At 34.2% G+C, this 10,891-nt stretch overlaps 2 protein-coding genes across 2 annotated transcripts; both read right to left on the bottom strand.

The window, feature by feature from the left end:
- Nucleotides 1-220: 220 nt before the first annotated feature.
- On the bottom strand, nucleotides 221-4,542 carry elovl8b (ELOVL fatty acid elongase 8b). The gene is made up of 8 exons (XM_048209755.1): nucleotides 4,382-4,542; nucleotides 3,865-3,952; nucleotides 3,442-3,629; nucleotides 3,220-3,300; nucleotides 3,042-3,098; nucleotides 2,823-2,937; nucleotides 1,465-1,592; nucleotides 221-1,243 (listed from the first exon to the last, which is right to left on the bottom strand). Exons 2-8 carry the CDS (start codon nucleotides 3,920-3,922, stop codon nucleotides 1,076-1,078), a joined length of 795 nt encoding a protein of 264 aa, XP_048065712.1. The 5' UTR covers nucleotides 3,923-3,952; nucleotides 4,382-4,542; the 3' UTR covers nucleotides 221-1,075.
- Nucleotides 4,543-4,991: 449 nt separating this feature from the next.
- Nucleotides 4,992-10,765, bottom strand: mutyh (mutY DNA glycosylase). The gene is made up of 15 exons (XM_048209749.1): nucleotides 10,351-10,765; nucleotides 10,112-10,239; nucleotides 8,921-8,960; nucleotides 8,749-8,822; nucleotides 8,629-8,670; nucleotides 8,466-8,537; nucleotides 8,243-8,356; nucleotides 7,935-8,032; nucleotides 6,968-7,112; nucleotides 6,787-6,877; nucleotides 6,508-6,690; nucleotides 6,257-6,402; nucleotides 5,962-6,111; nucleotides 5,455-5,496; nucleotides 4,992-5,348 (listed from the first exon to the last, which is right to left on the bottom strand). Exons 1-15 carry the CDS (start codon nucleotides 10,457-10,459, stop codon nucleotides 5,229-5,231), a joined length of 1,554 nt encoding a protein of 517 aa, XP_048065706.1. The 5' UTR covers nucleotides 10,460-10,765; the 3' UTR covers nucleotides 4,992-5,228.
- Between the last annotated feature and the right edge of the window lie 126 nt (nucleotides 10,766-10,891).

Raw genomic sequence — 10,891 nt, forward strand, 5'->3', positions numbered from 1 at the left:
ACTTCTTTTAAATGCAAAATTGATTTTCGTTCGCTCGAAACACTTTTTTATTTGCGAGACGAACATTTCTCCGCAAAACAGTTCACGCGCAAAATATTATCTTGCACACGCAGAATTGTGGCAGAAATGTAATTCCATAGTAGGCGGCTGCAGTGAGGGGAGGAGTGAACAAATGCAGGCATACTTTTATATGAAAATAAACATAATGAACAAGACACCCAAAGTACTTGTTATTTATTTCCATTCAAAAGATGTGTGTATCACTCATTTTTTCTATAATTATAGACATGTTTTTATATATTTTTATAAATATGACAACAATCACATAACCCATGGAGAGATCGCAGTGTCAAGAGAGTTTGGGAATATTTGCACATTATTTTTACACATAAAAACATGCTATTGGAGTTTTAAAATCAAACATTTTAAAAGAGATGGCTGTTTACACCAATAAGCATTAAGCTGTGTCGTTTCATCAAGTCGTTTCCCATCGTGCTTTTGGTCAGCGCAGTCGGTGGAGAGCAACTGTGCTCGACTGCAGAATCCGATGAGGCCGCCTCGCCGTCGGGACACTTTTTGACACACGTCGGCATGACAGAACAAGGCGGCCCCCTCGGAGACATTTCTAACCGGCATGCATCTCGCGGTGATCACCGGTTCTGCGCAGAATTTGCTTATCTCAAACAAGCCTACTTTCTGCGCGTATCGCGAGAATTCACGCGAGAAGAGAACATCTACGCAGTCAAGTTACGTAACGTTACTTACTGTAGTGCCATCTAGTGCACACTTCACTATTGTTAATAGAGATGTGATAATACAAAGCTGTTTATAGCGTCTGATGCATTCAAGTTATATTTTATTTGATGACATAGCAGGAGATTTCACCGCCCCAAAATACATACATACAAAAAAAAAAAAAAAAAAAAAAAATGCCACATCTCTATTAGACAAGTTATATTTATAACCCACAATAGATATAAGGTCAGTGGTTTGATATATGACTCAATATAGCTGAGGCACATTTTAATGTGAACATCGATGGAAAAATAGTCTTCCTTAACATGTGGACCAGCTGTTAAGACTTCTTGCTCTTCCTGGTTATGTAGCTCTGGTAGTAAAAGTTGCTGAAAAGTATAATGAGGCTGATGCAGTATGCAAACACAACTGCATTCATGGAATCAGGGAAGTCACACTCGGTGAAGAGGTTGTATCCAGTGTGAAGAGTCAACAAGACAAACTGGACCTGTAATGAGAGGTTGTTCAACAGTCCTGCTGATGTGTTATGAATGTTTATTTACTCTTTGGATCCTTAAGGAAGAAGTATCAAGTGGTCATTCACTAACAGGACAAATCTATTGAAGCAATTTATTTTTTAGAAAAAAACAAAACAAAACTTGGGTTTAAAAAATAGACTTTTTCAAATGACCAGATTAGCAATGTGTGTGTGTGTTTATGTGTATTTACCAGCTGCAGTGAGGTGAGGTAGCGCTTCCACCACAGATACTTCTGCATGTGAGGCCCCAGGGCAGCCAGGCCATAGTAGGAATACATCACAATATGAACAAAAGTGTTCAGCAGCCCAATGAAAAATGCTGAAAGAAAAGGCGAAAAGGCACACAGTCAAATTTATAAAATACAAGGTATTCAGTTAAAACAAATTACATGCATAAAGTAATTGTTACATTTAATTGGTCTAAAATATTAAAATCCAAGAGGCTAGGAAATGCATATATATTCACACACTACCGTTCAAAAGTTTGGGATCGGTAAGATTTTTAATGTTTTTAAAAGAAGTTTCATCTGCACAACCAAGGCTGCATTTATTTAATTAAAAATATTATAAAATTATAAATATTGTGAAATATTATTACATTTCAAAATAACTGTTTTCTATTTGAATGTATTTTAAAAAGTAATTTATTCCTGTGATGCAAAGCTGAATTTTCAGCATCGTTACTCCAGTCTTCAGTGTCACATGATCCTTCAGAAATCATTCTAATATGATGATTTGCTGCTCAACAAACATTTCCTATTATTATCAATGTTGAAAACAGGATTTTCAGGATTCCTTGATGAATAGAAAGTTCAAAAGAACAGCATTTATCTAAAATACAAAGCTTTTGTAACATTATAAGCTACCGTTCAAAAGTTTGGGGTCAGTAAGAATTTTAATTTTTTTGAAAAGAAATTAAAGAAATTAATACTTTTATTCAGCAAGGATGCATTAAATCGATCAAAAGTGACAGTAAAGACATTTATAAAATGTTACAAAACATTATATTTCAAATAAACACTGTTCTTTTGAACTTTCTGTTCATCAAAGAAAAAATATTGTACACAAATATTTTGTACAATTATACACAATAAATGTTTCTTGAGCAGCAGATCAGCATATTAGAATGATTTCTGAAGGATCATGTGACACTGAAGACTGGAGTAATGATGCTGAAAATTCAGCTTTGCCATCACAGGAATAAATGACATTTTACAATATGTTCAAATAGAAAACTATATTCACAATATTTCTGATTTTATTGTATTTTTAATTAAATAAATGCAGGCTTGGTGAGCAGATGAAACTTCTTTTAAAAACATTAAAAATCTTACCAATCCCAAACTTTTGAACGGTAGTGTGTATATATAAAAAATAATAGTGCATATTAACTGTAATATTGATAAAACACTGTTTTTTTTTCTAGCTTAGTAACTGATTGTAAAGTTAACATAACATTAACCATTTATGAGGTCAATGTTTTTGAATGTGTTTGTATTACTATCATTTATTTACTTGAAAAAAGTTCAGGCACATATTTTTGACTTACATTGACCTCCTGCCAGAAATTTAACTCCTGCCCACCAGTTGAAGATCATAGTACCATGATGATACACATGTAGAAATGTGAGTTGGCTATTCTTTTTTCTTAGGATGAAAAAGACCTGAATGTGTAAATTGAGAGAGAAAGCATTTTTTTTTTAACTGCATGTCTACACTGGATGTAAATATCTGCAATAATCATTTTTGTTAAATTAGTAAAACTTACTGTATCACTAAGCTCAATGACTTTAGAGAAGAAGAACCACCAGCATACACTGGCCATCTAAAAAGGTACATTAAAATAAAGTAATGCTTATAGGAAACAAATGCAATACAGGAATTATTGATTATTAGCCAGAGAACAGGGTGTCCTGAACACCAGGCAGCTAAACAGATGTAATCACCCTCATTCCCAGTGGACTGGGACTGTAGTCCACAGGTTGACACAGATAACTGTAGTTTGCCAGCCAAGAGGTGACCAAGAACTGTGGAAAGAAAAGAAATACACTGGTGATAACTGCAGGTCGTGAGCAGATGGATCTTGATGACTATGTTTATTTTAACGCAAGTCTGTGAAATAACTTTTTTATAAAAATGCAACTACATTGGATTGAACTATAATGTACCTCATGGAACATGTAAACAGACAAAACAACCATAGAAAAGTTGTACACAATAAGCACTGCTTTTAGGTTCACTGGCTCCTTGTGTGTCATAAGTTTGGGTCCAATCCAAAGAACACCAAGATAGCACAAAAATATACATATGATCGGTACAGGAGAGTAAACTAGAAGCCACGGGTCCGTCCGCTTATCTGAAATAAAATGACAACAAACACAAGAAGCTTTGCATATCAGTGCATTCTACAAATTGTTATATTTTTATTTTATGATGTAAAGTTTTTATGTATTGTTATTATACAAATACTACTGCATAGAAATGGCAGCACACTAAAAGAAATTATAATAAATCATAAATAAAAACTAAATTATAAATAAATATAATAAAGTACAATAAATCACGCTTATAAAATATGAAATAAATCATACCCCCATTTTCTAGAATCCAGCGGTGCATGGATTCCACTCTCTGCCACGTTGTTTCCATAGATGACGCTAATATAGGAATGCTCTATTACTAAAATGAAATTTCCAAGATTAGCATTAGGGGAAACACGTAAAAAGAAGAGCTGTTTTTATTATTACCACTCTATATATAGTACCTTTCAATGTTTTTGCATCTTTCTTTAATATATCAAATTAGCGTAACATATCTTGTGTTTGTACGTTGTTAATAAGATCTGATATAATGAAAATGCAAAGATTGTATAACTTCCTTGTTGACGAAGACTGTTTGAACAGTCGTTTGAGTGATACCTGCAACTTAATTTTATTGAAAAAAGCCGATTTTTTTTTTTTTTTTTTTTAATGAAATGTAAAGTGCATGGTGCGTTTTTATTATCTGCAATTATCCTTTTTTTTTTTTTTTTTTTTTTTTTGCTGTATATGGATTATTTTATATTTTGACAACAGTTTGCAATCAACATAAATTTACCGGTAAACTTACCCGAGGACAAATATAAATGTATCGCAGTGTGTGGAAGAGTTGAGATCAAGCGCACGGTCAGATGGGAACTTTAAACTTTCACAAAATTATTTGAGTAATATGGGAAATAGTGTGTTATCAGCTGTTATCCAAAAGTGCACTGAACTATTGAAAGAAAAACTTTGGACTGCACCCAGTTTTAACAGGTCACATTTCACAGTTAAAAGCCCCACCGTTGCCGAGCAAAACAGACATATTAATATGAATTTCAAACAAATAGACCAAAGGAGAAAACCTTAAACGCTCTGAAGCTGTAAAGCCTTTTTCACATATGTATTATATTATAAACAATAACATGTTCGTTTTAAAAATATGTTTTAACTCTTATTTTGACAATCCAGTATTAGACAGTGAAGGGCATTCAGGGCGCAGATAATGAAATGAACATGACTGAACATGACCATGTTATTTAATTTACCTATCTGAGTCTGGCTAAAGGCTGGTAAATATATATATATATATATATATATATATATATATATATATATATATATATATAAAAAGTATGCTGCAAAATTAGTCAATGTAGTGAAAAATATAGTACATAAATATATCATGAAATAAGGGCAGGTTTATTTAAAAACAGCTGTCTTTTATTCTGGATACCAATAAAAAAAAGAGACACATTTTATTTTAAAAACATACCGCATAACAATGAATTTTCTTGTTAAAAATAAAAAAACTTAGCTACAGGTAATATGTGACTCTCTTGACATGATGGCAAATTTACATGATAACCACAGATTATACAATAATGAAAAATCCTATAACTTAATATACAGAGTATCTTCTGTCAGCAGGTTTGGCTTTAAGCTGTTGCCTTTGAGGTAGAAAAGAATTTACTGAGGCAGAGTTGTGTGGGTCCTCCAGTAGTGGGCTTTTTTAATTTGTTTGACCGTTTCTCAGGGCCGGGTTTTCTCTTCTTTTCCTTAAAGAGTGTGAAATACCAGGACAGGAAAGGACAAGAACACATTTTTGAAATTAATACCAAACAGTGCAAAATATAAAGCGCATGCAAACTCAGGAAAACATACCTTGATGTCCATCTTGCTTGAAGATTCATAGAGCTTCATAATCTGTGTAATTAAATATACAAGATTTACATACATATGAATGACAGCAATAACAACACATATATAAATATACACATTTCTTGTACACACAAGTTAATGTAACACTACACACACACACACACACATATATATTGAAATGGCCTCCTCTGGGTTAGTTTCAGTGTTATTTTAGTATTATTTATATACTATAGTATTTATTAATATTTTGAATTAGCCTTTATTTTTATATTTATATTTAACTTTAATTTATTTGTATCCCAGTTTATTTTTGATAATTTTAGAACTTCAACAAACTAATTTTAAAAAGTTAGTTACCAAGGCAGCATTTCCATTTTTTCAATCTAATATTTATGTTATTTCATTTTATATTTATTTCAAATAAAGAAAGCTATCGCTACAGTTTTAGTTTACTATAACATCTCTGGCTAGTTTGGCTTTGCTGTGACAACCAAAACAAAAAGCACAAACCTTTTTAACCCCAGTGGATACAGCCGCCTCATGCAGAGCAGATTTACTGAGCCAGCAGGTCTTCTGCTCTCGCTCACCATCTGACCAGTCAGACACACGCACGGAAAAGACAATGTAGGTTTGATGGATGTGGGAGAAAATATGAACCACCTGACAGAGAACATGGAAGACATGGTAAATATCAAATAGGTGCATTGTAACAAGAACTGCACAACATGACCAAAGATGTAAATCATCTCAATTCAATTTTGATCAGTTTGAAACTAAGCATATACGATGGTGGGAAAACACCCACCTCTCCCACAAACTGCACTGAGTGAGTGTCCAGGGATGTTTCCAGAAGTTTTTGCAGCATGTCACATATCAATCCTTTATATTTACTCTTAGGGACATCAGCTTCTAAGAGCATGCTGGGTAGCTCCCACATCCCTGCCAAGAGTCCTGCAAGAGTCCAACAACATGCCGGTGAATCCAAAATTGTGCATTTTTATTACATTTTCTGGAAGAAATTAATCTCTTTCTAATTCATCCAGCTGAAACTTTCACCTTTGCTTGGTCTTTGAGTGAGCAGATATTCCATCTCTTCTCCGTTCCGCTTACGTTCCACTATACAGGTTAGGGTTTGCTCCGCACGTGGAGCCTTTTTAGCAGGCTTTCTTGGATAATTCTGCACCCCCAGCTGAGGGTCCCAGTCCTCTGATAGACACAAGTTACAGCTGCCAGCAGCCACTGTCAGAGAACATGAACAGACATTAGACAGACATTTTAATTTGATGCTGATGTATGAATAATTTCAGAGAATATTTTCTTCAACAGAAGACTTACAACAATTCTCTATGTCAGGAACAGAGGTACTGAGATTTGAGGAAAGTTTATTTAGAAGTCTTTTGGAGTCAATCTCTTGTTTAATGCTCACCTACAATATAAAAGACAGAAAATTTGATAAATGATAGGTTATTTGACAGTTTTACAAGGAAGTATATTGGTGATAGCTGTTCAGCAGTACCGTCCTAAAGGCACGACAGTGGGTCTGAATGGGACACTGGCTGCAGAGAGGCGATTTCGGGGTGCAGACTCTGGCCCCTAACTCCATCATAGCCTGATTAAAATCTCCAGGTCTCTCTCGGTCAACAAGTGTATCAGCAATTTTCCTGAAATAGGCCAATAATCATCACAATTAAATCGAACATTTTAGAACTTCAGGGCTCCAAAGTAACATTTGAGAGCAGTGGCACCGGTGCCACTAAGATCTAAAGAAGGTGGCGCTAGGTGGGGGGTTTAATCATAAAGGTAATTTAATCATATTACAATTGTTTTGCATTAATAAGTGTAGTTACTAATAAAATTACACGTTTATTTATTGGAAACGTGACAGTAAAAGCACTGGGCTTGAATTAAGATGTAGATAAAATTAACTTTTATTGACAAAAGTAACATGCAAAAACCTACTTTTTTTTTTTTTATGGGAAAAACTTAAATATTCTACTATTATTAAATGTACCATACTGAACTGACCGACAGCTTCGGTGATTATAAAATGAGCGCTCTTTACTTGCTTTCTGTGTAATTCAATCACAAATTTGAAAAAAGTTTTTGTTTTTCATGAGACTTTGTGAGTTTTCTAACTTTTCTCCATATATTATTAGGGAGTGGAAATGGCTAATAAGACAATAAGTGCTTCTCTGCCGCCATCTACTGGTTATACTAGTAATTTCATGTCTTTTAAATAAAAGTTTGTTTGCCACAAAGTGTTCCTTCATCTTTAAAAACTTTTAGTTTTACAAATAATCACATTAAAAATAACATAAAAATCGGATCATATTTAGAGATTTGAAGTGTTTGACGGTGCAATCTCTAACAAAATTTAGTTGCACCGGCAGGAAAAAAAGGTCGCATTTTAGTCGCAGTCTGGAGCCCTGAACTTGGATCTAGATTTGCTTAACAGTAAATCAACTTGATGGATCTTTCAGTACCATAAAGCATCGGTTACAATGGGACTGCTGCTGTCTGCTCCTATGGCTCGAACGCGACAAAGAACTCGAATGACATTTCCATCAACTGCACCCGTCACCTGGAGAACAACAAACACCATTGCAAACAAAGGAACAAACATCACTTACAGCAAAATATCCACAGTGTTTAATACCCCGACAATTCAGTGCTGCCCCAATAGATTTTAGTGGATCACACAAGTAAATAATTCAGAACCAGAATTCAGAATTTAAGAACCACATTTGAAAGTGGTCCAAATCAGATGCATCAATAAAAAAAAAAAAGTTACCTGTCCAAGTGCTATAGAACCGATCGCCCCTGCTGTGTAACGTCCGACCCCAGGCAGCTGTTTCAGTAGTCCCGGTGTGGTCTTTGGCATCTGTCCATTCAGTTCTGATACCACCTATTTTAATGAATCAAGAATAAACTGTCTTTATAATATGTGCAGATTACAATATAAAAAGTCAAAAATGTAAATCTTATCTAGATTCTGCATTACTGTTTAAACCTACTTTCTGAGCACCTTCATGCAGCCTGCGTCCTCGAGAGTAGTATCCAAGACCCGCCCACATTTGGTTCACTTCCTGCAGAGAGACAATAATGAATGCACCACTGTCAGATGCTCACTATATCTCTGTCTGTTTATTTTGTGTATGTCTATAGATTAGCCATCACCTCCAGTGTAGCTGCAGCAAGTTTTTCCACAGTTGGCCATCTCTAAAAATAAAAACATAGAAACAGCATAAATATGTGGCAGCTGTGAGAGGAGAAATCACACCAAAGGAGCTTGCCTACCTTCATCCATCTGTTATAGTAGTCTATCACTGTGGCAACTTGAGTCTGTTGTAACATGATCTCTGAGACCCACACTGAGAACGGCATGAGAAATAAATAATTAACAAATTAAAAAATAATAATAAGGATTTAGGTTATGATCATCATGGCATTAAAACCCTTAGTTTCATACCTGCATATGTCCTGATATTAACATCTGGTTCTGTCATGGCCTGTATGGATTACAGCATAAGAATAAAAATGTGTGGAAAAAAAAAAAAATCCTAATCAAATCAAAGTTTTGCAACTACCCGTCAAGAAACTGTTTAATATTTAGAATAGCTGTACAGTACAGTCCAAAAGTTTGGAACCACTAAGATTTTTAATGTTTTTAAAAGAAGTTTCGTCTGCTCACCAAGGCTACATTTATTTAATTAAAAATACAGTAAAAACAGTAATATTGTGAAATATTATTACAATTTAAAATAACTGTTTTCTATTTGAATATATTTCACAAAGTAATTTATTCCTGTGATGGCAAAGCTGAATTTTCAGCATCATTACTCCAGTCTTCAGTGTCACATGATCCTTCAGAAATCATTCTAATATGCTGATCTGCTGCTCAAGAAACATTTAATGTGTACAATTGTACAAAATATTTGTGTACAATATTTTTTTTCAGGATTATTTGATGAATAGAAAGTTCAAAAGAACAGTGTTTATCTGAAATCTAATCTTTTGTAACATTATAAATGTCTTTACTGCCACTTTTGATTGATTTAATGCATCCTTGCTGAATAAAAGTATTCATTTCGTTAATTTCTTTTCAAAAAAATAAAAATAAAAATTCTTACTGACCCCAAACTTTTGAACAGTAGTGTATAATGCTACAGAAGCTTTGTATTTCAGATAAATGCTGTTCTTTTGAACTTTCTTTTCATCAAGGAATCCTGAAAAAAAAGTACACAACTGTTTTCAACATTGAAAATAATCATAAATGTTTATTGAGCAGCAAATCAGCATATTAGAATGATTTCTGAAGGATCATGTGACACTGAAGACTGGAGTAACGATGCTGAAAATTCAGCTTTGCATCACAGGAATAAATTACTTTGTCAAATATATTTAAATAGTACACAGTTATTTTAAATTGTAATAATATTTCACAATATTACTGTATTTTACTGTATTTTAAATTAAATAAATGTAGCCTTGGTGAGCAGACGAAACTTCTTTTAAAAACATTAAAAATCTTAGTGGTTCCAAACTTTTGGACTGTACTGTATATGATGGGCCCTTATAAATATATATAGTCACGTGACAAAACTATTTACATTGTGTTAGATTATGTTATTTAATAATTAACAATATCAGATGCCTTTACCAATGTTCTCCATGGAAGCTCTCTCTTATTTTGATCATACCACTGCAGAAGGTGAGAGCGGAAAAGAGAGATTTCAGATGGATCATGGAAAAAGTGGTATGATGAAGATTCAGATTCAGATGGTTCCTCTGATGGGAATAAGAAATCAAGACAAATTCAAACATTACAAAATTTTAAAGGCAAACATGGCGTTGCCTTTAAGTCTAATGTCTCACAGTGGCACACAGATCACCACTCACCTTCTTTAATAGCAGGCTTAGATTTCTTCTTATTGCTGGATTTGACCACCTCTGTATTTTCTAGAGCCGCTCTCTTCCCCTTCTGCACTGCTGATCTTAACCTGCTCATAGCGCTGAACGAATCTTTCACTAATGTTACTTAAAAACAACCGGTGGGACACTTAAAACTTCCTTAAAAAATTCAAATTAAGATCAAGCACAAATTGATCAGCACATGGGTGCTATTACAGAAAAGAGTACATCGGTGTGTTTAAAAAAAAAATCACAAAACGACATGTATAGTACCGCTTGACTGTAAGTCTTTAGATAAGATATACAGTAACGCAATCTCCCACAACATGCAACAGTACCGTTCCCGCCTTCTATTTCACTTCCTGAAGGGCGGGGCATATCTGAACCAATAGCTGACTCTGGAACGCCTCGTCACTGCATATTTAAAAAATGTGGGCGTAGTCAAAAGCCTGTGTGTGCTGAATGAAAAATGAATCTTCAACCTTTTTTCAGGTCTTGAAAGAACCCAGAACGACAGAACAGGGTCCCC

This window comes from Megalobrama amblycephala, linkage group LG12, assembly GCF_018812025.1.
Source record: "Megalobrama amblycephala isolate DHTTF-2021 linkage group LG12, ASM1881202v1, whole genome shotgun sequence".
Classification (NCBI taxonomy): Eukaryota; Metazoa; Chordata; class Actinopteri; order Cypriniformes; family Xenocyprididae; genus Megalobrama; species Megalobrama amblycephala.

What these genes read in the sequence shown, in the direction of transcription:
- elovl8b (XM_048209755.1), bottom strand. Translation starts at nt 3,922, where the DNA reads ATGGAAACAACGTGGCAGAGAGTGGAATCCATGCACCGCTGGATTCTA. An exon ending in CTGTTTACATGTTCCATGAG is followed by an intron (nt 3,301 to 3,441) that starts GTACATTATAGT and finishes TTCTTTCCACAG; the next exon opens with TTCTTGGTCACCTCTTGGCT. An exon ending in ATTTCTGGCAGGAGGTCAAT is followed by an intron (nt 1,593 to 2,822) that starts GTAAGTCAAAAA and finishes CTTTTCTTTCAG; the next exon opens with CATTTTTCATTGGGCTGCTG.
- mutyh (XM_048209749.1), bottom strand. Translation starts at nt 10,459, where the DNA reads ATGAGCAGGTTAAGATCAGCAGTGCAGAAGGGGAAGAGAGCGGCTCTA. An exon ending in TAATATCAGGACATATGCAG is followed by an intron (nt 8,823 to 8,920) that starts GTATGAAACTAA and finishes TGCCGTTCTCAG; the next exon opens with TGTGGGTCTCAGAGATCATG. An exon ending in ACTATAACAGATGGATGAAG is followed by an intron (nt 8,671 to 8,748) that starts GTAGGCAAGCTC and finishes TTTTATTTTTAG; the next exon opens with AGATGGCCAACTGTGGAAAA.